This window comes from Dama dama, chromosome 13, assembly GCF_033118175.1.
Source record: "Dama dama isolate Ldn47 chromosome 13, ASM3311817v1, whole genome shotgun sequence".
In the NCBI taxonomy this organism is placed as follows: Eukaryota; Metazoa; Chordata; class Mammalia; order Artiodactyla; family Cervidae; genus Dama; species Dama dama.
The window spans coordinates 62,278,284-62,305,882 of NC_083693.1; the positions used below are offsets into that span (position 1 = coordinate 62,278,284).

The window sequence follows — 27,599 nt, forward strand, 5'->3', positions numbered from 1 at the left end:
CAGTTTATAGCTGACAGCTAAATTTTGAGACTAGGAAATCTTGTGTGTTTTAATTCTCTAATACTAACTAGTATAATTTGTGCAAGATTAATTAAAAATGCAATCAACCCTCATTAACTTTGTATACTTATATAAAACTCCATTTAAAAAATTGTTTTAACTTGCTACTTTATCTACAATGTCTGATTTACTTGCTAGATGTGAATTAAAATATTGATAATGCTGATGCTTAATCCACCTTAACCTAAAATTATCCCTGTTAATTGAAGTTATTTTGATAAATTTCTTTTGATTATTTGGATTGGTTTTATATTATTCTGTAAGAGATACTGTAGTAGGCTTCATAGTCAAAAGATTTGTTGTTATATTTTTTTCTTAGTTTGAAAGGACTTGTGTATGTTTGAATTGATTTTGATAGCTATATTTATAGACAATTATTTTTTTGTGAAGCCCTTCAGGATCTTTTAAAGGAAACAGTTAAACTAAAAACATAAACATTCATCAGATACATTCAATTTCATACAAAATTGAACGAATACTGTATTAGTATTACTTATAATTTATTATTTTATTACTTAGAATTATCTAACTTTTAAATTTTAAAATATTGTGTATTTGTGCATGGCTCTGAGTTGTAAGAGCATTTTATTTTTCTAACAAGAAAATGTTTGGTCAACTATTTAAAAGGGAAACATGATAATAGAAGCAACAACCCTTCAGAAACTCATTAAGATACAACACTTAAATAATATTTTCTTATGCAAGAATTTTATTGAATTATAGTTAGATTTATCATCTAGTGATGAGAGTGATAATTTTCACAAACGAGATCCACTATCAGAAGACTTCAAGGATCATAAGAGGAATGCCAAAAGAAGCATCAAAGTCAGAAAGAAACAGAATCACCTAAAGGTAAACTTTTTTCAGTTTCTTAGTTTTATATAAATATACTATATATTTTTAATTAGTACAGAAGAGTAGATTTCACATAGAAGTAGATTTCTCTATAATTCCTTTATAGGAAAAAACCAAAACCTGAAAATTATTTTGACCCTAACTTTACTTTTTTTTACTAGAATTAAAAAGCCAAAGTGTGGTTTTTTAGTTTCTCTTTGTGTTTTGAAACTATCTTGCAATGTTGTGTTATTTTGAAGAACTAAATGAAGAAACTTTAGTGTACTGAAGATGTAACATTCAAATTGAAGAAAATATAGAGACAGAAATCTGAATTTTAAAATATTTGCTTTTATAATATTTATATTGTTTTTCTTATCTATATCCAGTATTCAAATTTTTGGAAAAGAATTCTTAGCACTTTTTTTTCTGATCAGTCTTTTTGTGGCACTGTATTTTTCCTGGCAAAAATGAATTGCTGAAAGACTCAAGAGACTTTATTAAGAAACATTCAGCAAGCAGACATGCTGATCTGTACTTTATTTTATTTATAACAATTAAAAGAAGACATTTTAAATAGATATGCTACTTTATCATTTCTTCTTGCAGTTTTCTATTTTTATTATTTTTAATCTTAAAAGCACTGGCAAGAAATCCATTTTCCAAAACAGTTTTCAGTTATTTGAGGACATTAAATGATTTTCTTAAAGGCACTTTTCCTGTTTTCTCATTTATCTTAGCTCGTAGCTAGGAAGTTTTTAGATGAAGAAGCAGAACTTTCTCAAGAAGATGCAGAATGTGTTTCATCAGATGAAAATGATGAGTCAGAAAATGAACAAGACTCCTCACTACTTGACTTTTTAAATGATGAGACTCAACTGTCACAGGCTATAAATGGTAAATGATACAATAATACTTCTCTTTCTTTTTATTTTCAGTGCGTTTACTGTGGTTATACTTTTTCCAAAGAACCTTGACTTTAAAGGGAATTAAATTTGATGTGTGTAAAATACTTGGTAATTCTGTAATATTTCCTTTATGTGAGAGTTGCTTGTTTATAGGCTACTAATTTTAAAAATTACTATTTTTAGAAAACAGTCTCTAGAGACCTGGCTGGCTGTCAGTTGTTCATTTAAACAAGTATTAATGCCTGGTATGTGCCTAGCACTCTGTAAGGTTCTTGAGAAAGTTGTATCTATGAACAAAATGGACAAAACCCCCTGCGCTTCAAAAGCATACATTAGAGTGGAAGAAGAGTAACAATATACACAATAACTAAATTATTCAGTGTAAGACAAGTTTACAGAAAAACAAAAACAGATTGAGTAAGATGAAGATTTGAAGTGTCAGGGTATTAAGCTATAAATTTGAGTAAGGTAATTAGGGGTTGACCTCATTGAGGTGACATTTGTCCAGACTCTAGGAGATGAGGAATTCAATCATGCAGTCTATTAAAACCAGCTGAGACACAAAGCTAAATTTATTAAATTCGTCAAGTAAGGGAGACTACTTTTAGAAAACAGTCTCCCCAAATAGTGCTTGAGCAGATCTTCTATAGATGGTTCAGATTGGCTGCAATGGAAATGGGAAAGATTGTAGTAGGCTTTTCTGGATTCTTATCTTTCACAAATCTTGTCATTATTCTGCTCCTCCAGGGTCTCATATGACTTAAGACGGCAAAGTTTCCCAAGGTCCATGACTTTAAAGAAGGCTTTAAATACAAAGGTCTCAGTAGTGTGTTGCTGATTCAGATATGATTTGCAGAATAAGGCTTCTTTCCCAGGTTTATAGTAGAATCTGGTGGGAGAATGTTGATGCAAAGATGACCAATGTAAAGGCCCTGAAGCAGGAGTGTACCTGGCGTGTTCAGGGGAACATCATTATGACTAGAACTGAAAGGGAAGAAGGGGGGTAGTAGGAAGTGAAATCAGAGGGGTAATGAATGAGCAGCCAACTCATGTTATTTTGTATCACTCCAGCTTCTGTGTTGAGAATGGTCTATCTGGGAACAAAGGTGGAAGAAAGGACCATACAAGAGGCCATGGCAGTAATCTAATCAAGGAATGATGGTGGCAGTGAGAGGGGAGAAAGATTGGGTTCTGGCTGTGTACAGCTGATGGGATTTTCTGATGGATTAGAGAGACAAAAAGCAATGACACCCCACTCCAGTATCTTGCCTGGAAAATCCCATGGACAGAGGAGCCTGGTAGGCTGCAGTCCATGGGGTCGCTAAGAGTCGGACACGACTGAGCAACTTCACTTTCACTTTTCACTTTCATGCATTGGAGAAGAAATGGCAGCCCACTCCAGTGTTCTTGCCTGGAGAATCCCAGGGATGGGGGAGCCTGGTGGGCTGCTGTCGATGGGGTCTCACAGAGCAGACACGACTGAAGCGACTTAACAGCAGTTGCAGAGACACAAAGAGGGAGTCAGTAGGCTTGAGCAACAGGAAGGACTTCAGTTGCTGCTATTGGGAAGGTTGAAGGTAGCTCAGTTGTGATAAAGAATAGGGAGATCTGAAACCCCGTTTAGACACAGTACTTTTTTTTTTCACAGTATGTTTGAAATATGTAGGATTTCAGAGTTTGTTTGTTTGTTTTTAAAGAAAATCTCAAAATCCACATTGTTTTTTTTTTTTATGCCTCATTTCTTAGGTACTCTTTACTATATAACTTTAAAAAATAATCGGCATATGATTCTCACATGAATTGTGCTTTATGAAAAAAGCCAGATTCAAAAGGTTACATACTATATTGTTGTTTAGTCACTAAGTCATGTCCAACTCTCTCCAGCCCATTGGACCGCAGCCTGCCAGGCTCTTCTGTCCATAGGATTTCCCAGGCAAGAATACTGGAGTGGGTTGCCATTTCCTCCTCCGTGGGCTCTGCCTGACCCAGGGGTAGAGCCCAAGCCTCCTGCATTGGCAGGTGGGTTCTTTACCAACAAGCCACCAGGGAATGGCTAATCTGGGATAGGTCAAAGTTAAATACTTATTTACTTTTTGTTTAAATAATTTGGGTATTTGAAAAATTTTTTTATCTTTATACAGATTCTGAAATGAGAGCTGTTTACATGAAATCTGTGCGAAGTCCATTGATGAGCAATCGATACAAAATGGTCCATAAGAAACATAACAACATAAACATTTTTTCCCAGGTATGAACTATAGAAATATAGTGGAGAATTTCTTGGCGGTGATGTTGGAATATATTCCTGTTAATGAAGCCTTCATTTTGTTTCTAAAACTCCATCAGAACTATTTGCAGTAGTTTCTGCCCTGAGTAAGGAAGATGGACTACGTGAATTCTCAAAATCCCTTTCAGTCATAATTTGATCACAGTTTCCTTTTGTTAATGAGCTAATTAGAATATACTCTGAATTTGTTTTCCAATTAGAATATTTAAAGGAAGTGAATAGAACTTTATCATCTGCTAGTTAAAATTTTAACTCTTCTGTTGTCATATTTCTCTTAGAAATTAATTTTTCCCATTAAAATGGCATATCACAAAAATTATAGATTATTTTTCATTTATGGAATCAATTTTGTATTAGTCTTATTTGTTTATAAATTGCCATATTCAGCTCAGAAATATAGGCATTTTTTTTATGATCATTCCTACTCTGTACTTTCATTGTGTTTATTATATAGTGTTTTATGAATTACTGTTCATTTTTCTGGCTACTTGCACTAGCCTATAAATTTCTAGAGGTTTTATTCCCAAACTTCCCATTTTCTTCCATTAAAAAATATACTCAGAAAGAAGATGTGGTATATATAAAAATTGGAAGTTTACTCAGCCATAGAAAAGAAGAAATTTTGCCTTTTGTGACCACATGGACAGACCTAGAGGGCATTATGCTAAGTGAAAGAAGTCAGAGAAAGAAAAATATTGTATGATTTCACTTACATGTAGAACCTGAAAAATAAAACAAATGAACCACCATAATAAGGAAATCATAGACACAAAGAAACAATCAGGTGGTTGCCAGAGAGGAATGGGTGGGGAGGAGAGAAATAGGTGAGGGAGATTAAGGGATACAAATTTCCAGTTGCAAAATAAATGTTATACCTCTGAAATGTACAGTGTGGGGAATATAGTCAATAATTATGTAGTGTCTTTGTACAGTGACAGCGTGTAACTAGACTTATCCTGGTGATCAGTTTCAAATGTATGTCACAAAACTAACATCATGTTGTAGGTTAATTATACTTCAGAAACAAACTCATAGAAAAGGGGATCAGGTTTATGGTATAAATAGGTACTTGTGATGGGCTTCCCAGGTGTCACAGTAAAGAACCCTCCTCAGTGCAGGAAACACAAGAAACGCAGGTTCTATCCCTGGGAAATGCCATTCTTGCCTGGGAAATGCCATGGACAGAGAAGCCTAGCAGGCTACAGTCCACGGGGTCACAAAGAATCAGAAATGACTGAGCATTCATGCAGACACAGACCTTGGGATGTAATGTACATGATAAATATAATTAATACTGCTGTATGTTAACTATGAAAATTGTCAAGAGAGTAAATCCTGAGAGTCCTCACCACAAGGAAAAAGTGTGTTCTTCTATTCTTTAATTTTGTCTCTCTGTGAGATGAGGGCTGTTCACTAAATTTATTTCATGATGTAGTGAGTCAAATCACTATGCTGTACACCTTAAACTTATACAGTGTTGTATGCCAATTATATCCCAATAAAACTGGAAGAAAAAAAAGAATATGCTCAATAAAGAGTCATTTGAGCAAGTGACTGAATTAACAAAGTAAATGAAATAAATATTCACAGAGATATCATGAACTTAAAAGAATATGTTAAAAACATGCTGGTTTTATGAAATTTATTATACTCTTATTTGTGTTTTTATTGTAGATTCCTGAGCAAGATGAAACCTATTTAGAAGACAGTTTTTGCGTTGATGAAGAGGAGTCTTGCAAAAGCCAGTCAAGTGAAGAAGTTTGTGTTGATTTTAACCTAATAACTGAAGACTGCTATACAAATGAGAGTAAAAAATATAAAACCCGACGTGCAGTAAAGCTAAAACAAATGAAGATGAGACAAAATTGTGCACGTTCAAAAAATAAATTATCCAGAATTATTTTACTGGATGATTCAAGTGAGGAGGAACACGATGTAAAGGATAAACAGGAATTCAGACCTGTGGTTAACCCAAGCACAGTGCCTTCTGGGTCTTCACCGCATTCCAGGGACCACTCTAATCCAGTTGGTAATCAATTGCTAAACCAAAGACAACAGACCCCACCTAATTTAAAGGTTCCCATTTCTGATGTCTCAGACTTCACACCTCAGAACCATACTGACATGGAATCTGCCTCCTCATTGTTCACTCCGGTCAGTGCACAGAAAGACGGTGGAAAGTTTCCAGTTCAGTCGAAGGTATGAATCAAACCAGAAAAAAAAGCCTTCATGTGTTTACCAAAAGGTTTTTTTGTTTGTTTGTTTTCCTTTCTTTTGTGTTGAATAACTAGGTCAAAGAAAAATTAACAAGTAATAGAATTCTTCAGACAAGAAATCAGCATACTAAATTATATAGCTAATTCATAGGATGCTTATTTTTTTAATGTGTTAATAGCTTTCTTAAGAACACTGTAAGGAAACATGCTTCGTTTATAAAAAGAATACAGGAAATTAGCTTCTTGCAAGGTAACAGAAATTACATGCTCAGAACTAGTTTCCCCAGATTAACTTTTCTTTCCCTCTCTGAAGGCTTCAGGTATGTAATTCTCATCTACTTACTGGGAAGAGGAGGTTACTTGGTTAGTTCAGTCGCTCAGTCGTATCCGACTCTTTGCGACCCCATGAATCGCAGCACGCCAGACCTCCCTGTCCATCACAAACTCCCGGAGTTTACTCAAACTCATGCCCGTCGAGTCAGTGATGCCATCCAGCCATCTCATCCTCTTTCGTCCCCTTCTCCTCCTGCCCCCAGTCCTTCCCAGCATCAGGCTCTTTTCCAATGAGTCAACTCTTCGTATGAGGTGGCCAAAGTACTGGAGTTTCAGCTTCAGCATCAGTCCCTCCAGTGAACACCCAGGACTTATATCCTTTAGGATGGACTAGTTGGATCTCCTTGCAGTCCAAGGGACTCTCAAGAGTCTTCTCCAACACCATAGTTCAAAAGCATCAACTTTTCAGCGCTCAGCTTTCTTCACAGTCCAACTGTCACATCCATACATGACCACTGGAAAAACCATAGCCTTGACTAGACGGACCTTTGTTGGCAAAGTAATGTCTCTGCTTTTTAATATGCTATCTAGGTTGGTCATAACTTTCCTTCCAAGGAGTAAGCGTCTTTTAATTTCATGGCTGCAGTCACCATCTGCAGTGATTTTGGAGCCCAAGAAAATGAAGTCTGACACTGTTTCCACTGTCTCCCCATCTATTTCCCATGAGGTGGTGGGACCAGATGCCATGATCTTAGTTTTCTGAATGTTAAGCTTTAGGCCAACTTTTTCACTCTCCTCTTTCACTTTCATCAACAGGCTTTTTAGTTCCTCTTCACTTTGTGCCTTCAGGGTGGTGTCATCTGCATATCTGAGGTTATTGATATTTCTCCCAGCAATCTTGATTCCAGCTTGTGCTTCTTCCAGCCCAGCGTTTCTCATGATGTACTCGGCATATAAGTTAAATAAGCAGGGTGACAATGTACAGCCTTGACGTACTCCTTTTCCTATTTGGAACCACTGTGTTGTTCCATGTCCAGTTCTAACTGTTGCTTCCTGACCTGCATACAGGTTTCTCAAGAGGCAGGTCAGGTGGTCTGGTATTCCCATCTCTTTCAGAATTTTCCACAGTTTATTGCAATCCACACGGTCGAAGGCTTTGACATAGTCAATAAAACAGAAATAGATGTTTTTCTGGAACTCTCTAGCTTTTTCGATGATCCAGCGGATATTGGAAATTTGATCTCTGGTTCCTCTGCCTTTTCTAAAACCAGCTTGTATATCTGGAAGTTCTCGGTTCACGTATTGCTGAAGCCTGGCTTGGAGAATTTTGAGCATTACTTTACTAGCGTGTGAGATGAGTGCAATTGTGTGGTAGTTTGAGCATTCTTTGGGATTGCCTTTCTTTGGGACTGGAATGAAAACTGACTTTTTCCAGTCCTGTGGTCACTGCTGAGTTTTCCAAATGCTGGAGTAGAGGTTAGGGGCCTGATTTTCTTCCTTTGAATTTCTTTCCTTCCAGAATGGTTATGTAGTTTACTTTCCAGCTCCTTTTTATTTTACTATTGCTAAAGTAATCCCCAAAACTATTTTCAGTTTTTAGGAGTTTATAGTTGCAGTAATTTTGCTAAAATGGGGGTTAAAGTGACAGTAATAGGAATCCCAGACTGAGACTTCTCCCGTTGCTTCCTCTGGGTGTTCCAGGCCGCCCCACCTGAGCAGCGTGCTCCGGTGTCCACACAGTGGCCCTCAGATTGGCATTTCCATACATTACCTCCAGACTTTTTTTTTTTTCTTTTGGCATGAAAGTATTTCTGGAAGGCATAATTAGATAAAGTTGACTAGATTGGAGAACAACAAAGCACTTCATTTCTCTGAGCATCAGAATTATCAGCTCTAGTAGAAAGATAGTAATCCCAAGGGTCAAGGTAGGTAGTACTTGCACCATACTTTGAAAACCGGTAAGCACTCTCTGCATTTCTACTTTAGCGTGCTCCAACCAAAAAACATAGATATACCCTAGTAATATTTTGAGGACTGTGAAAAAGGATAGGTAGATTTTTACAGAAGTCTGTTTTAACTTCTGTCATCTAGTGCAAGGTATGATTCTTCTTCAAATTAGGAGGTGAAAGAATTTGAGGTAAATTTGAAAAGACAGAAAATAAACTAACTATCCTGTCAAAAACTGTTAGCTACTGAAAATGTTAATATTTATCTGTCACATATATTATATACAGTGTTCTTTGTTCATCATTTGCTTTTGTTTTAAGTAGGTTTTTGTTTTTTTTTTTTTCTGGAGTAAATACATGTATTGATACCCATTTTATATAGTTCAATGAAATAACCTATAAATATAAAAGCGTTTTCTTTTGGATATCACCATGGTCCATGTAAGTACTCAACAGTCAGAGTCGCCTGCAGGAAGCACGCCCAGTCACACAGTGGGGTTTACAGGCCTGAACACACACTTCATACACCAGTGGACTTATGTACTCAAGTGGTCCAGTGGCTTTGGAATACATAACAACTGGGCATGTGGAGTAAAAGTAATGTGTAAGTTTAAGTCAATGAAAAGGGTATCAACCTTCAACAAAAAAGACAATTATAATCAACATCCCAGGTGAAGAAAGTACCACAGCTGACACTTGGTGTCGGAACACCGGAGACGAAGTATGTTTAACAACACATGTCATGGTGTCATATGCTCTCTTCAACCCCCAGTGGACAGTCCACCAGTGCCTTTGGGTCATTCAGGGTCAACAAAACAGCAATTCTTAAAAGAATCTCAACAGCTTAGAATAAAAGGTATGTGGGGACTGGTATCAAGTTGAAAGAAAAATGAGCTAAATATTTCAATGAAAAAATATGGAACGCTTCACGAATTTGCGTGTCATCCTTGCGCAGGAGCCATGCTAATCTTCTCTGTATCGTTCCAATTTTAGTATATGTGCTGCCGAAGCGAGCACTTAAGTAGGTTTTGCCATAGGAAATTTTAGCTTTTTTATAGAGTTCCAGTTTTTTTCTTTATAATTTCTGACATCAGTGCTTAAAAATCCATTTTGCATTCAAAGACAACTAAATATTTCTACTATTTTTTGTTTCTTTAGTGTCATTTCTTCCTTCATTAGATTTATTCTTTTCCTTTAAAAACTGAATATTAAATGCATTTTAAAAGATTATTCTGAGTGATTAGCACTTCCTCTTTAGCTTAGAATATAGAAAGCTGGAAAGAATGTTGCTCCCATTCTTGCAACAACAACAAAAAAAGCCAGATAATCTACAAAATCATAAGTTTATTTGAATCTGAGGTTGCATGGCAACCAATTAGCCAGATATCTAAGGAAAGACAAGTGCCTCCATGGAGAGACTTGCTGAGTTGGAACAGTCACTGGACATTGTACAATCTAGTAAGGAGACCTCAGCTAAAACTTTAATGAATTGCTAGTCATCAGGTGTTCACAAAAAAGATTGAGAGAGGAAACCTTCCCATTGCAGGCAGTGGGCAAGTGACCAGCAGCTGCAGTGGGCAAGGCACCAAGCCCCAACTAGTTCCTTCTCCCCGCGTTCCCCTGTGGAACAAAAAGTATTTAGCCACTGGGGGAAGAACAACAAACTCTGTAGTCCCCAGGGCCTAGATGAAGACCCTTTGCAGAGGAAGGAAAGGAAAAAGAGAGAAACTAGAATTAAGGAGAAGAGAGAGCAAGTAGATTTAGTTGAACAGGCAATGGCTGAGGATTTTCTAAAAGTACTTTGGCATACAAGTAGCTGAGTCTCTGTTTTCAGTTATCATGGGTATGTTATCTTGAAGTGGAATTCCTGGGCCATATGGTAATTCAACTTTGAGAACTTGCCAAACTTTTCCAAAGTGGATGCATCATTTTCTTTTCTTTTTTTTTTTTTTTTTAATGCATCATTTTCATTCCCACCAACAATGCACGTCCCAGTTTTTTTCACATTCTCATCAACGCATTTTCCTTTTGGAAAATGTCTAGCCATCCTACTAGGTATTAAGGGTAGCTAGTGGTAGCTTCATCTACATAGTACCTTTGGTCCTGTTGAAGGAAGAAGAAGTATGAGTGAGAAAAGTCAGCCTAGGTGTTAGAAGTTTATGGCGTCAACATATATGTAATTGATGGTGATTGATGTTTTCTACTTTTCAGGGTGCTACTGCTCTGGAGGATTCTGGCACTTCTGCGCCATGCTGTTCCAACTCACGACCACATTTGGCTGACACACATGCTTCTCTAAGACTGCCCCAGGAAGGCCACAGAACTTGTATTCTTGTAGATAGTCGTGAAATCGTTTCTGGTTCAGAAGTAGTTTCTTCCCTAAGAGCAATTCATGGCTTACAGGTAGAGGTCTGTCCTCTTAATGGTTGTGATTATATTGTGAGTAACCGCATGGTGGTGGAAAGGAGGTCTCAGTCTGAGATGTTAAATAGCATCAATAAGAACAAGCTCATCAATCAGATCCAGTACCTACAGAGCATGTTTGAAAGAATATGTGTGATTGTGGAAAAGGACAGAGAAAAAACAGGTTTGTATTTTTATAAGGCTATAAAGGAACTTGACTATTATTTAGTTCATTATTCTACTGTCAGGATGTGGGAGGCTCTTAAAATGTGAATACCTGACTCATGAATATTTACATAATGTCATAATATTTTTTATTAGTCACTGTGTTTAAATGCAGCTTATGAGCATTGAAGAGGGTGAATTGAAGGCAAGTGAACCAATCATAAGTCTTTTTCTGGGAGGAGGCCTGGGAAGGTTGCCAGAAATAAAGCATCAGTGTGGGAGAGGATTGAGGAGTTTAAGAAGGTAGAATTAGCAGGAGTAAGTGGAAGCAATCAAGAATTACTCTTGAGCTGACCAGTTTCTTGATTACTGAGCAGTCAGGTAGTGGTGCTCTTCTTTGAAATTATGAATATAGGAGAAGCAGCAGATTTGAGACTAAAGAGGTGTTTAATGTTGAATACATTAAGATTGAATTCTCAGTGGGTCACTAAAATGGGTGCCTAGAATATTTTAGAAAATGCAGGCTTGGAGCTTCAGTTAGGGAGTTTTATGGATAATGTTTAACTGCATAGGGCATCCCTGAGACTAGTGAAAAGATCATAGGGTATGGAATCAGAAGATGCACTGAGTTCTGATGTCTTTTATAGCTATGTGACATTCCATTTGACAGTTAACTCCTCTGAGGAGTTAATAGTACACTTTTCCTAGTCATCCCGTGGTGTTACGAGAATTCAGTGAAATCATGCAGCTGAAAGCCACTATGGAAGAATTCAAGGATTATACAGTCATTACGTATATAAAAGGAAATAATGTTTATGTAAAACGTTGGTTCAGGAATTGAGCAACATACCTTTTCATCACCACTGTCATTATTGAACCATATGATCTTGAATAAATCACTCTATCTTTCAGTAACCCCAATCCAATTTCTTTTTTCTTTTTTAATTTGACAAATGAGGGCTTTAGATTACGTGATCTTTTGGGTCTTTCTAGTGCTAAATTTCTATAATTTATACTAACATACCCTTTATAAAGGAAATAGATTTGTAATAAAAAGGAAAGTAATGTGACAAAAGCTATGGAAAAACATCTTTTTTTTTTTTTTTGGCATAAGGAAGAATGCCAAAAGAAGGATGTAGGTAGACATGGAAAGGAAATGAATGAGAGTAGGTAAGTTAAATTAACAGGCAAGAGTTAGAGATATTATAATGGGTATGGAATGTATTAAGTTATCCTTGAAATAAATGCATAAGAATTTTATATCTGTTAGAAGTATTACTAAGTGAATGCTTCAGCAATGCTACCATTATGAATTTGAGAGATGAATATGGTCTTGGCCATCAGGAATGAGCTATCTAGGAATATACTTTCTCCTGTTTACTCACCTTCTGTTGATTCTAATTTAAGACACTAAAAAGACAGTTTTCCCTATTTTCTCTCTCAGATATTTGAGAATCACTTTAAATCTTTAGCAGTAGGATTTCTCATTAGCATAACATAGCACTAGTTTAATGATACAGATCTTGGGATTTTAATAATGTATAGCATTAACAGTTCTACTCAATGTAAGTTACTAAAGTTTGCATTTTCTTAAATAAAAAATATTCAGGAGACACGTCCAGGATGTTTAGGAGAACAAAGAGCTATGACAGCCTGCTGACTACCTTAATTGGTGCTGGGATCCGAATTCTTTTCAGTTCCTGCCAAGAAGAAACTGCAGATTTGCTAAAGGAATTGTCTTTAGTGGAACAAAGAAAGAATGTTGGCATTCATGTTCCCACAGTGGCGAACAGTAATAAATGTGAAACTCTTCAGTTTTATCTAAGTATTCCCAATATAAGTTATATAACTGCACTGAATATGTGTCACCAGTTTTCATCTGTGAAAAAGATGACAAACAGGTATGTCTGTTTTAATATTTTTAAATGGTTACTTTAAAATTGTTCTAAGAGGGATTTCATTGGAATTTTCATATTTTTTAAAAGTAAAGAGGTGTAGTGCCAGTTAGATTCATTCAGTAAAGACTTTGCTTGTTACCGCATTAAGCTAAGGACATTAATGGAAGGGGGGAGTTAAAAAGGTAAGCATTGTATTTGTAGCTTAGAGCCCTATGGGGAGGTAGACAGCACTTGCAGCCTAACATTTCTGGGTTGTTTAGTTCTGTAACTAAAAAAATGTTCAAGTTGAAAGTTTTACTAGGTTTTAATGACTTTATTGCTTGAAAATCAAATGAAGGTATTAGCAAATACGTTAAACTACAGGCCCAAATAAGATTTTGAAATTATCATTTTAAATGATTTCAAATTTAGGAAATAAATGTGCTTTTATTTAAACCAATGCTAAACACAGTAAGTGAATGTAGAAATCTGGGGGGAAAAATTATTTCCTTAAAGGCTTTTGTTTGGTGTTCTTTAAACAAGAATATTGAATTTTACAAGTCAGAAGTTCAAGTATATTTTTGTTTATTTTTCAGCACACCTCAAGAAATTTCCATGTATGCACAAGTAACTCATCAAAAGGCTGAGGAGATCTATAGATATATTCACTATATATTTGACATGCAAATGTTGCCAACTGATCTTAACCAAGGTAGTATTAAATCTGACACGTGATCAGACTGCTCAGGTTGGGCTATCAGAGAATACAAAATGCACTTCAGTCATTGCTGCGGTTTATGATTATCAGTTTAATACATACATATGAGAATATTGCCCTATATATTGTTTTATACTGTGTACATTTTTATTTATATAGAATATGTAAATTTTGAAAACGTGTGTTTAATAATTATTTTGGTTAATTAGATAATGAAACTTTCTTATTGAATAAAAAGTTTGTTTAAGGTGCTGTGAAGAAATAAAAGCTAGAGTGAAAGATGTATTTTAGAAATTTTCCAAAGATTATAGTGCTGTCATTGTCATTTGTTAGCATTATAGGTTGATGTATCTGCTGCCAGCTTAATGGTCGTAAACATTTTTTCCTATACATATACAATATTGAATAGGTATGGGTGGTAGGTGTATTGTGAGATAATGCCCCAGGAACTAGGAAAAGTCAAAAATTTAACTGAATCCTAGTAGCTGTCAAACTCTAGTACTATGACCTCCAGTCTATACTGCTTCTTTTGTTGTTGTTGAAATACCAAAGAAGTGATATACTGGAGTTGCAAATTTTCAGTATAGGTTGAGCTGTCAAATGCAGGCTTTCATTGTGACCCATTACATTGCATCTGTGATGCTACTAATATTTTAAGATGGTTCCGTATTATTATCTACAACATGAGTCCCTTCCTTCTAGTCAGTGTAGTGCTAAAGCAGTCTATAATTATGGATATATGGTTTCCCCACTTAAGGTCCTTTATTCTCTGCCTTATTTTTATCTTCTATTACACATTGTTGGGGAGTTGAATCAACCGAACAGCAGAGGGTTTCACTTAGACTTGGCATGGTCTTCAAAGCTGATCTAACTCAGATTGCTTTTCTCTTTCCTATCAGACGATAAGAGACACAGAAACAAGTGACTTACTCAAGTGTAGACTGGGAAATCTAGCTAACAGGAACCCAAGAACTAGATAGTTTTCTTTCACTAAAAAAGCTACTCTGATTGTGAACTTAGCTCCTTTGGGACAGTGTAAATTCTAAATTCTTCTAAAGCAGTTGATCTCTTCTTCCTGCTGTTCAGTAATTTTGTCAAACTTCTCCTTTACAGAGAGTAAAGGAAGTGATATAAATTATTGGCTGATGTGCAATTTTCCTTGTATCTCTCAGGTTCAAATTCATCCTTTAGTGTTTCACTGTGCTGTGGTGGAGTGGACTTTCTGAGCATTTCTCCCTAGTGAGCATGATTCTAAGCTTTGTCAGCTAGGAGGAAAGGGGCCTCTCTTTCCGGTTCCAGCATGTGTGTTGCTGCTTCTCACACTACGTGGTATCAGCGGGTGCACTGGGTAGGGCCGTCTGGCGGAACCCTGTGCCCCAGCTCCACCAGAAGCACACAGCCCCCTCAGCAACCTCGCGTTGCTGCGGACTGATGGCCTCCCTACAGCCTCTCCCACGCAGACACCAGTGTCCTCAGGTTCTGTGTGCACGCTGCAAAGTGTTTCATAAATTGACATGGTTTGAGGGACATAACTTAGAGGATTTCATTTACTTATGCTTGCTGTGTAGAGACCTCTATCCATTTTTAAACTGCAACAGCCTCATTCTATATTCCCACAGGTTGCACTTATCAACCCTATTGGTTATCAATCCAACTTGTCTGCCTTTGAGCCCTCAAAGTCTTTCTCTTCCAATTTTAAGTCTCCTTTGGATGTTGCCTTAAACCTTACTAGTTTATCTAATGACCCAATGGAAAGAAATGGGAGTAACCTGGTACCTGGCAGGTGGGATAAACAGATTTGATAGGTCACAGGGAATATGGGGAGTGGGGGTACATTGTAGTTGACGTCAAGTGTATGCTATTTCAAAATACCCTTTTTGTTTCCTATTATAGAAGTGAACTACCTTCTAATTCCTAAAATACTATCCATTAACATCAAACAGCACATTATTACACCAAATATTTGTAACTTAAAGTTCTACAGTAGTTTTTTTAGAGCTACTCTAACATAACCCTTTCATTTTTTTCATCCTTCACCTAGCAAAAATACTTGTGGCAGAAACTGTCATGGTAGTTTAAAGGAGCGTGATCTCACTTTACCTGCACTATTCAAGTCTTGTGTTTCTATGAATTCCATAGTTCTTTAGTAGCTGATCATTACTGACTAAATTCTTAAGAAACAAATGTATTTTTTCTATAAGTTCTGATATTTTTCAAGGAAAGAGCTGAACCATTAACCAAAAAGGTCATTTTTTTCTATGATCCAGCAGTTAGAAAAACCAACCAAAACACGAATATTATTTTTAAAAAAACTTACTTTATTTGAACAACCTAACTGGAGAGAAAGGGTGAGTGATGTACTATAAACAGAGGGAAAAAAATTTTCATGTCAAATTTAAAACATAATGGCAGAATATGCTAAAAGATGTTTATTTCTAAAGAAGCTGTCCAAAAGGAAAACAGTGTTTACTATGACATGACATAGTAACTTGACTTCTTACAGTAGTAAATCTGTAACCTGAATGTTTTGTCTAATCCAGTCTTTTCAATACTGAGACCAAATTTTTGCTATGTCTGCTTAAAAATACAACAAAATGTCTTCTCAATCTATTTAATAAAAATACTTAAAAGCAATAAATGAAATTTACATAGGTTTCACGGATGTGCCAATCACAAGCTTTAAGAAAAACAATCAGGAGAAAGCTTGTGGTAACAAATGCTAACCTAAAGTTTTCATGAACTCAGTAGCTACAATCTATATTCTATTCTCCCCCATCTCTCCGTTTAACAATAGTAATATTTTCTTAAATGCTTTAAAAAAAAAAAGAAAACCTGTATGGAACATGATTTTCTTAAACAGACTAAGATGCTTATGAGAGACATAAAACATGAAACCTTTGAAAAAGAGTGTGCAATTTCTATAAAGAAAACATATATATACTTCAGATGAAGACACAAATACACTGTCTGCTTCTTGATAAACATCCTGGACATGTTCTCTTATTTATACTATGCAGAATCAGAATCTGAAAAATAATAATCGTTCTCTTCTTCATCTAAAGACTCCATAGCCTTTGTGAAAAGTTTTCCAATACCAGAGTTTTCTGCTAATTCTGTAATGAGAAGTTTAATAAAGAAGATTAATATATTTCTAAAAGCAATTTCAAGGAAATTGAAAATAACTACAGGAAACAAATTGATAGGTCTACCCACTTGAGAACAATTAATTTTAATACTGTGTTAATAAAGAGACTACCCTATAGTAGAACAGAGCTACAAAAGAAAAGTACATTACCTTTGTTAAATGGTGTTTTTCTTCTTGATGGTGGAGTTGAAAAATCAGTTTCAAACTACAAGAGAGTTCATATTAGCTAAGTGAAAAGTTTTCCAATACCACAGTTTGCTGCTAATTAACCTCCTGTGAAGATTGCTTCAAACGTAGACAAAATTCAGTATACTTTATCCCAAAGGAAATATTACAAACTAATGCTATAGTGGTTAAAGGATAGCACCTGAAAGTTGCCAAAATCAACTGAATACTTATTCCATTCCATAACACTAGCAAAATTTGAGTTCTCTGTACTTTAAATTCTTGACTAATAGAGTAATTTGACATATATGACAAGTTTCAAGTATATAATGCATGCTTATGTACACCAGTACCTTTTAAACTATTGGCCATGGCTATCTTTAAAAAATGAAAAGGAATAGGATAGAAAAGAAAATATGACAGCACAGGGCAGACAGAATTGGCAAGATATAATCAAAGCCCTGATGGGAAAATCTGCAAACTAGGATGTTCTACCCAGCAAGGATATAATTCAGAATAGAAGGAGAGATTAAGAATTTCACAGACAAGCAAAAACTGAAAGACTACAGCAATGCTAAACCTATCCTAAAGGAAATACTGAAAGTTCTTCTCCACACAGAAAAGAAGTAAGAATCTACAGGAAAGAAAATCACAACTGGAAAGTAAATAAGCTAGGACACAGATTTTTTTTAAAAAATGAAAAAAATTCATGAAAGCAATGGATAACCACAATAGATAGCAAAAGGATGAATATGAAGATTTAAAAGAGGACATCAAAATCATAAAATGTAGGGGAGGAGAGTAAGAAAATGTACATTTTTTTCCCCCAGAATATGTTTGAGCCTATATTACTACCAGTCTAAAGCAAGTGGATACAGGAAGGAGTTAATACACTTGAAAAACAAGGTAACCACAAATCAAACATACAACAGATTCATAAAAACCAAAAAGAAAACACAAACACAATATGAAAGAAAATCATCAAACCACAAAAGGGAAAACAAAAATGGACAAATAAGAAAATACAAAATCAACAGGCAAACAAGGTTTAAAAATGGCAATAAATATATCTATCAATAATTACCTTAAATGTGAATGCACTAAACGTTCCAGTTAAAAAACACATGTGCACCTGTGGCTGATTCATGTCGATGTATGGCAGAAACCATCACAATATTGTAAAGTAATTATCCTCCAATTAAAATAATTAATTAAAAATTGGGTGAAAAAAGAAGAACCTACAGCATGCTGCCTACAAGAGGACCCACTTTAGGGCACATAGGACCCACTTTAGGGCACATAGGACATTTCATGAAATGGAAATGGGAAGAAAGCCGGGTGGGTGGGGGGAGTGAAGAGGGGGTTGGGGGGAGCAATACTCATATCAGACAAAGTAGACTTTAAAACAAAAGCTATAAAGAAAGATAAAGAAGGCAAGCTACTAGCACTATTGTAATGATAAAAGGATCATTACAATACAAGAGGATATTACAGTCATCAACACAATGCACCCAATAGAGGAGCATCCAGATACATAAAACAAATACTAATAGGGCAGAGACATCCCTTTGCTGACAAAGATCTGTATAGTCAAGGCTATGGTTTTTCCAATAGTCAGGTATGGATGTGAGAGTTGGACAATAAAGAAGGCTGAGTGCTGAAGAATTGATGCTTTTGAACTGTGGTGCTGGAGAGACTCTTGAGAGTCCTTTGGACTGCAAGATGAAATCAGTCAATCCTAAAGGAAATCAACCCTGAATATTCATTGGAAGGACTGATCCTGAAGCTAAAGGATCTTTGTCACCTGATGCAAAGAACTGACTCATTGGAAAAGACCCTGATGCTGGGAAAGATTGAGGACAGGAGCAGAAGGGGGCAACAGAAGATGAGATGGTTGGATGGCATCACCGGCTCAATGGACATGCGTTAGAGCAAACTCTGGGAGACAGTAAAGGACAGGGAGGCCTGGTGTGCTGCAGTCCAAGGGGTTGCAAAATCGGACACGACTTAGCGAGTGAACAACAGACAGAAAGAGAACTGACGGGAATACAATGATAGTAGGAGACTTTAACACCCCACTAAATCAATGAACTAATCTTCAACACAGAAAATCAACAAGGCAGTGGAGATCCTAAATGATATGATATCATCATGATCCCCACTTCACATCATATATTAATGAGACTGGAAAGCTCAAGTAGCTTGCCTTGTCATAAAGCTGGTATGGAGTCAAACTATGAAATCAGAACTTTTAATACCAAACCCTTTGCTCTATCCTGACCCAGTGGCTATAAATGAAGCCAAAATTTCATTCTTGTAAGGAATGTGGAATTGGAAAAAGGGACTCAAACACTGCAAGGGAGTTTGCCCACATTTTCAATTGCAGAGTAGAAGTTTCTTTTGAAGAATTTATAGTCTCCAGGCTGATTTTAAACCAAGGTTCCCAGAGTTATCAACCATTTCCTGTGGACAAATAAAGCCTATAAAGATTAGATCTGGTTAGGTAATCCCAATGTTTAGAGACTCTCTGAGAGGAACTATACTCTAGCAGGTGTCCTATATAAATACTTCAACATGGGTGAGGGGAAGAAAAGATGGCCATAACCTGGTTTGAAGGAATACACCCTCAGGGAATAAGGTAGTCTCCTCTTTTACCCCATACATTATCATTCTCTAAGACTGGCTATTTACTTTGAGGAAATCTGAGGTGAACTAGCTTTTCCTGAATACTTACAGTTTTATCTGGATATAAATTATTCAAATTAAATTAGAAATTAAAATTTAGATCACTCAAAGGCAATATTGAGTTAAAATTTTTCTGTAATTAGATTTTAAATATTGAAATACATACAATACACACATACACATACAAAATCAAGTAGCTGAATCTGAAAAAATTTTGAAATCTGTATAGAGTATTTTGAATCTGTAATGAAATTTCTTGTTCTATGACAATCATAACTCAATCAGTATGGATTATTCCTCAATCACTGAATAGATATTATGCTGCTGTGTCTTGCTTGAAATGTCCTTCTCTAACCTATATGTGTTTCTCCCATCCTGCTTGACTCCTCAAATGAAAATTGTCACCTTACTCAAATGCTCCAGTCTGTGAACTGCCATCTGTAATCCTATAGCACTTACGTGCTAACCTCACTCATAGCCTCATATTATAATTTACTTATATTAGGCTATAATCAGTGTGAAGGCAGGGGTTGTTACATAACTTATAACGCCAACAATTTGCCGGGTATTATAGTTGTTCAACAGATGCATGCATGCTCAGTCATTTCAGTCGAGTCCGACTCTTTGCAACCCTATGGACCATAGCCCACCAGGCTCCTCTGTCCATGGGATTCTCCAGGCAGGAATACTGGAGTGGGTTGCTATGCCATCCTCCAGGGTAGCTTCCCGACCCAGGGATCTAAAATATGTCTCCTGTGTTTCCTGCATAGCAGGCAGATTCTTTACCGCTTAGGTACTGGGAAGCCCCAACAAAGGAAAATACTTACTGTTTTTTTCTTGATATTGCCCCAGGTAGTGCCACCTTTACTTTTATGGGTTTTTTGCATACGAAAAACATATTTATCACAATCATTCCTGTTTAAATATAAAATAATTTCAAATTAACATTAATCACCATACTTTAATCCACAGATTGAACAGCAATTGACAATATTAACTTAAAATGTTTCTGTACATTAAAAGTATATTTTATAGTCCATTTTTAAAAAGACAATTGTGTACCAATGGAGATGGACAAAATGCTTCAACCCTATAAGACTGTTCTGAAAAATGATGGTTTACTCATTGTCCATTGTCCCATCTGCTCTTTCTAGTCTCTATCTTGCTGCCTGTCTTCCTAAACTCACTAAGACATCTTGTCCATTGATTCCCTTTTGTTATACCTTTCACTCCTTTCTCTTGTTCATGTCTTCCTTCCCTATCCGGGTTGAATCTTAAAGTTACCACTTTAAGGATATGCATGGTGATGAAAACTCTCCATTAATTTATGCCTTGCAATTGTGTTGAGATTCAGTTTGGCTCATAAGCCTTTTATTTCTACATCGTTACATGTTTCTTATACCAACTAAGATGTTAACAAAAAAATTTTTTTAACCTTACCTCTTTCCCCTCTCATCCTTAGCAAATACACCTGACTCATAATTTACAGATGAAAACCGAAGCCACATAGAATGTTGTTCTCAGTTTCCCCAACAATTACTTTGGACAAATTTTCACTCTAGGCTTCAAGTCCCTTCATGATTGACTATCCATTCCTTTATGACTATTTGGCAACCTTAAAGGTATGATGTGTAAGAAATATATAAATATGTGATATATATTAAGATATTAATGTGAACTACAAGCACTGCTGCGCAGTACATGAATGAGCCTAGCCAGTTGTTCAGGATTGGCACCTCACAAAACTGCTGTCCTGTACAGATACTTTGGGAGTGATAAAAAAAAATACCGTTGAATTGCTTAAAATTGTTATGAAAAGGGAGCTAACTACTAGAGTTGGTGAAGTCTAGAGATTAAAGAGGTCTAGGAAACTTGTTTTTTAAAAATAAAGTTTTACAAAATATATTCTTGGTATGAGTCAATCTTGTGCTCTGTAAGGAAAAAAAGCCATTTTCTATAATTGTGAAAGTGATATATATTAAAAGAACAGTATCACAATCCACATCAGTGTAATCCTACAGTCTACATTTAATGGCTGGTGTTTTTGGTTAAGGAATTTCCTATCTCCTATGAATACATGTTACAAAACTGGGATCATACTGTATGTAATGTAGTTTTATTTCTTAAACTGGGATTGGAGTATAGGTGCTTTACAGTGTTGTGTTAGTTCTTACTGTAGAGCAAAGTGAGTCAGCTATACACACACACACACACACACACACACCCTTTTTGTATTTCCTTTAGCTACACACACACCTCCCAATAGTATAGGTGCTTTACAATGTTGTGTTAGTTCTTACTGTAGAGCAAAGTGAGTCAGCTATACACACACACACACACACACACACACACACCCTTTTTGTATTTCCTTTAGCTACACACACACCCCCCAACCCTTTTCTGGATTTCCTTTCCATTAGGTCACCACAGAACATTCAGCAGAGTTCTCTGTACTATACCTGTAGTTTCTCATTAGCTATCTACTTTAAACATAATGTCAATAGTGCACATATGTCAAACCTAGTCTCCCAATTCATCCAACCACCCTCCCCCCTTGGTATCCATGTTTGTCCTTTATATCTGTGTCTCTATTTCACTTTGTAAATGAGACCCATCTATATCAGGAGTTCCCCAAGCAGAGGGCCTGGGACTTGTAATGGTCCATGACCTGTTGGGAACCAAGCTGCACAGGAGGAGGGGAGGGACGGGTGAGTGAGTGAAGCTCCACTTCGGTTCCCCATTGCTCACATTACTGCCTGAACCATTCCACCCTCCACCCACCCCCAGGTCTGTGGAAAACTGTCTTCTACAAAACTTGCTCCTGGTGTCAAAAATTTTGGGAACTGCTGGTCTCTACCAATTTTTTCAGATCCCATATTTATGTGTTAACATACAATATTCTTTTCTCTGACTGACTTCACTCTGTATGACAGTCTCTAGGTCCATCCTTGTCTCTATAAATGACCCAATTTCATTCCTTTTTATGGTCATATTCCCTTGTATATATATATATCACATCTTTATCCACTCCTCTGTTAATGGACATTTGTTTCCATGTCCTAGCCACTGTAAATAACGCTGCAGTGAACACTGGGGTGCATGTGTCTACTTGAATTACAGTTTTCTCTGGGTATATGCTCAGTAGTGGGATTGCTGAACTACATGGTAGTTTCAGTTTTTAGGTTTTGTTTTTTTTTTTGGCTGCACCATGCAGCATGTGGGATCTTAATTCCCTGACCAGGAATCGAACCTGTGCCCTCTGCATTGGCAGCTCAGAGTCTTAACTACTGGAATGCCAGGGAAGTACCTCAATTTTTAGTTTTTTTAAGAAATCTCCATACTGTTCTCCATAATGGCTGTATCAATTTACATTCCCACCAACAGTGCAAGAGGGTTCCCTTTTCTCCATATCCTTTCCAGCATATACTGTCTAGATCTTTAAAGATGGACATTCTGACTGGTATGATGTGATATCTCACTGTACTCTCGCATTCTTTAATAACTAGTGATGTTGAGCATCCTTTCATGTGTTTGTTGGCTATCTGTGTTGAAGACATCATTTTAAATTGTTACACATTATTCTATTATATGGACAAATCCTAATTTCTTAACTTTCCTTATGATTGGACTGTTAGGTCACTTTCAAAATTTCAGTATTGTTTTGTGATGAATGTCTTTGTTCATACAAGTGTACGCTCATACTTGCCCAAATTCTTATTTCCTTAGAAATAAAATTAAAGGGCCAAAGGAATGAATATCTTAAAGCTAATGATTTGGCCAAAGTTCTTACCAAAATCTGTCCAAAATTATATGTGCCACAGAAATAAACTCACACACCTACAGTCAATTAATCTTTGACAAAGGAGGCAAGAATATACAATGGAAAAAAGACATTCTCTTCAATAAGTGATGTTAAAGTTGGACAGCCATATGTAAATCAAGTTAGAAAACGCCCTCACACCATGCATAAAAATATGGCTTAAGGACTTATAAGACATGACACCATAAAACTCCCAGATGAGAACATAGGCAAAACATTCTCTGACATAAATCATACCAATATTTTCTTAGATCAGTCTCCCAAGGCAATAGAAATAAAAGCAAAGTTAAACAAATAGGACCTAATCAAACTTACAAGCTTTGGTACAGCAAAGGAAACCATCAACAAGACAAAAAGACAGCCTACAGACTGGGAGAAAACAGCTGCAAATGGTGTGACCAACAAGGGTTAATTTCCAAAATATACAAAGAGGTCATACAACTCAACAAGGAAAAAACAAAACAACCCAATCAAAAAATGGACAGAAGACCTAAAGAGACATTTTTCCAAAGAAGACATACAAATGCACATGAAAAAATGCTCAACCTTGCTAGTTATTAGATGCAAATCAAAACTACAATGAGTACTACCTCCCATTGGTCAGAATGACCATCATTTAAAAATCTACAAGTAAGTGGTGGAGAGAATGTGGAGAAAAGAGAATCCTCCTGCACTGTTGGTAGGAATGTAAATTGGTACAGCCACTATGGAGAACAGTATAGAGGTTCCTCAAGAAACTGAAAAGAGTTGCCATATGATCCAGCGATTCCACTCCTGGGCATATATCCAGACAAAACTATAATTCAAAAAGACACATACACCCCCTATGTTCATAGCAGCACTATTCACAATAGCCAAAACATGGAAGCAACCTAAATGTCAACTGACAGATGAATGGATAAAAAAGATATGGTAAAAAAAAAAAAAAAAAGATATGGTACACATATACAGTGAAATACTACTCAGCCATAAAAAGAAGCATGAAATAGTGCCATTTGCAGCAACATGGATGGACCTAGATATTATCATACTAAGTGAAGTGAGACAGAGAAAGACAAATACCACATGAAATCACTTATGTGTGGAATCCATGACACAAATGAACCTATCTATAAAACAGAAATAGACTCACAGACAGTCACTTTGGTGTACAGAAGAAAATGACAACACTGTAAATCAACTATACTTCAATAAAATAAATTCTGAAGTATTTAAAAAAATTATATGCTTAATATACTTTTACTTGTAGTAAATACTTATTTAAAAATGAACAAAAAATAATTTCTGGATTGCTAGGGAAAATTATATTTTTGCTAAGTAAATGCAAATTCAAATTTTCACTAAGCTTCATGAGAATACTGAATGGTTTTTTTTCCTCCCAGTTTTGATCATATGGCTTTGCTCTCTCACACCCCATGAAAACTGCTCTTATCAAGATCAGTGCTGGCCTGCTGAACTGCCAAATGAATAGTCTATTTTCAGGCCACCTTACCATTTTCCATTTTCCCCCTATGTTATTTGATTGTTGGCCACCCATACCACTTCTTATTTATTTATATTTCAAAATACGTTTATATTCACATAGTGTGGAATTCAGTCTTCTTTTTTGTCCCAAGTTATCTTAGTTTGTCTTCCTGAAAGATCACCAATGTTTTCAGTTGCTTATGTATCCTTTCAGAGATATTTGATCAAATAAAAGCAATTACATGTGTGTATACACACACATACATACAAGGATACACACACAGAGCCCCTATTTACACAAATGATAACACATTAACTACATCTAACGGTTTTCATTTATTTTTTTATTTTTTGGCTGTGCTTGCGGCATGCAGATCTTAATTCTCCCACCAGGGATCAAACTCACGCCCCCTGCACTGGGAGCTGTGGAGTCTTAACCACTGGACTGCCAGGGAAGTCCCCCTTTTTTTCATTTAATATATCTTGAATATCTTACCATAAGTACACAAAGAATTTCTCATTAATTTCTATGGCTACATAATGTAGCAGAATTTGATTGGTCCCTAATTGATGGACATTTGAGTTGTTTCCAGCCTTTTGTCATTATAAGCAATACTGCAACAAATTAGCTGAAAAATCACAATTCTAGAAGTAGGACTGCTAGGTCAGAGAGTATATGAATTTATAATTTTGATAGATATCAACAACATACCACTTTCAGGGACTGAACTAATTTACCTTTTCACAAGTAATGTGTGAGAATGGCTTTCCTTTTCTTGTTAATTGGTAGGAGTGTTGTAACAGGGAAGTTAGCCTTTTTTCCTGTGGTAAGTTCCATAAATTCTTTTTTTTTTAAGTTCCATAAATTCTTTTCTCAGATTCTCATTTGTCTTTTGACTGTTTATGATGGTTGGTACCAACTAAAACTTTATTTTCTATATGGCTGACTTTATCATACTTTTTGTTAGTGGCTTCTGGGACTTCTAAGATTATGAAATACTTCTCCACAGTTTTCTAAAGATATAGTTTAATTTTTACATGCAAAACTTGGACCCATTTGGAATTTATCCTAAGGCAGAGTGTGAGGAGTGTACTGACAATACTGAAAACACCTATACTTGCAGAGACTATCCACCTCTGACCTCTAGGAACCATTCTTTCTTGTTTTTTTAAAATAATGGTGGCTTCTCTAATTACTGACATCTACTGTCTTCAACATGGGATGTTAAAAGCTGCTGCAGAGAATCACAGTTCCATGTGCACAAACACTTACCTGTTTATAGAGTCCAGCATGCCAGGCGTGACATGATGGCACTGGGGAGTTTTTGCCAGTGGAAAGATAACTGATGATGGAGTTGTTGGATTTCTGTCCATATTTGGCAGAATATCATCCCCTTCTTGACTGTCCTGGAAACTTGGTAACTAAAAAGCAAATATGTATTACCAACAGGCACCCATAAAAACAGAATTCCTCATTATCACAAATTGTATTTTGGGGGGAGGGATTATGTTATTTTCCTTCTTATAACTTCACAACTGAGATAATTAAAATATTAGTAGGTAGAGAACAGAGCCTTGGTCTCTAAAATACTTGGTTTCTACTGTGTAAAATGGAAATGACACACATTTCTAGTATTGCATAGGCCAAAGGACAGCAAATATTTTCTGTAGAGTCAGAAAATATTTTAGGTTTTATGGTCTACACAGTCTTTGTCCCACTGCTCAATCCCACTGCGGAAGCAGGAAGGCAGCCACAGCTGATAGGCCAGATGCGGCCTGTGGGCCAAGTATACTGGCCTCTGCACAGAGAACAAAGCGAAAGTACACCTGATTTACTGTGTACGCTTGGTACTTAGCAGATACTCAAGCAGTATTAAACTTTTTGGGTGTATATATTTCCAATAAATAATTTAATCTTTTAATTAAAATTTTACTTACTTTCATATTAAAACCTTAGAAAAAGTGGGTTTCTGTTTCTATTTTATTATTTTTGCTTTTAAAATACTGCTACTGTTGCACTTAGGACAAAACATAGATAGAACCTGAAATGATGGGGGGAATAATATAAAGGGCACAATGCCTAAAGGATCAGTGTTTTTGTGCAGAGAACACAGTAGGAGCCTCAGATGGCTCCTTTAAAATACTTCCCTTTATAACCTGTCTAAGTAAAAAGGGGCCCCAGATCATATTGTCACTAAGTTCTAAGTAGCCTTTTAAAACTGGATAATTTAACAACACTGTGAAATGGGTAGATGGAAAAATTACCCCAAGTGTGAGCCTTCTGAATTTTTTTCTTGCCTACTTTTTTCCCCTGTGAGCTTGATACTTTTTATTATTCCAGTAACATCTGAATGAGTTCTTACTGTTTTTATATATTGCAAATATTTTATCCCAATCACTGAAGTTTTTAGTTATGTGGTTTTTTCATTCTGTTAGTATAAAAATTCTTGTATACATTCAAATCTGTCAATTTTATGCTGCCATGTAATCCCTCCTCTGAATTTACTATGCAGTAGGTAATAATCCATACTGGTCACCCCCCTTCTTAAACTCTGCCTCACTGCATATAAATTTTAAATATATGTGCTTGGCCTATTTCTGGGTTTTCTAAGCATTCTAAGGGGTTCTTTAAG

General features: G+C 36.1%; 2 protein-coding genes and 1 non-coding gene across 6 annotated transcripts in view; 1 reads left to right on the plus strand and 2 right to left on the minus strand.

The window, feature by feature from the left end:
• The window catches only part of FANCM (FA complementation group M), a 92,585-nt gene that overhangs the window by 47,300 nt on the left and 17,686 nt on the right, over positions 1-27,599 (plus strand). For all 3 annotated transcript variants that reach the window (XM_061159227.1, XM_061159228.1, XM_061159229.1), the window contains 7 exons: positions 784-912; positions 1,635-1,791; positions 3,944-4,050; positions 5,764-6,288; positions 10,736-11,111; positions 12,702-12,993; positions 13,566-13,681. In XM_061159227.1, coding sequence (XP_061015210.1) covers positions 784-912; positions 1,635-1,791; positions 3,944-4,050; positions 5,764-6,288; positions 10,736-11,111; positions 12,702-12,993; positions 13,566-13,681 — 1,702 coding nt within the window. The remainder of the gene's footprint in view (positions 1-783; positions 913-1,634; positions 1,792-3,943; positions 4,051-5,763; positions 6,289-10,735; positions 11,112-12,701; positions 12,994-13,565; positions 13,682-27,599) is intronic.
• LOC133068756 (U6 spliceosomal RNA) lies at positions 9,435-9,541 on the minus strand. The gene has a single exon (XR_009695703.1). It is a non-coding gene; the product is annotated as a U6 spliceosomal RNA (small nuclear RNA).
• Positions 15,988-27,599, minus strand: part of MIS18BP1 (MIS18 binding protein 1) — a 48,949-nt gene continuing 37,337 nt past the window's right edge. For both annotated transcript variants that reach the window (XM_061159234.1, XM_061159233.1), the window contains exons 12-15: positions 26,240-26,388; positions 20,510-20,597; positions 16,983-17,037; positions 15,988-16,800 (exon numbers count right to left, since the gene is read on the minus strand). In XM_061159234.1, the coding sequence (XP_061015217.1) occupies positions 16,697-16,800; positions 16,983-17,037; positions 20,510-20,597; positions 26,240-26,388 (396 nt within the window). In that variant the 3' untranslated portion in view covers positions 15,988-16,696. The remainder of the gene's footprint in view (positions 16,801-16,982; positions 17,038-20,509; positions 20,598-26,239; positions 26,389-27,599) is intronic.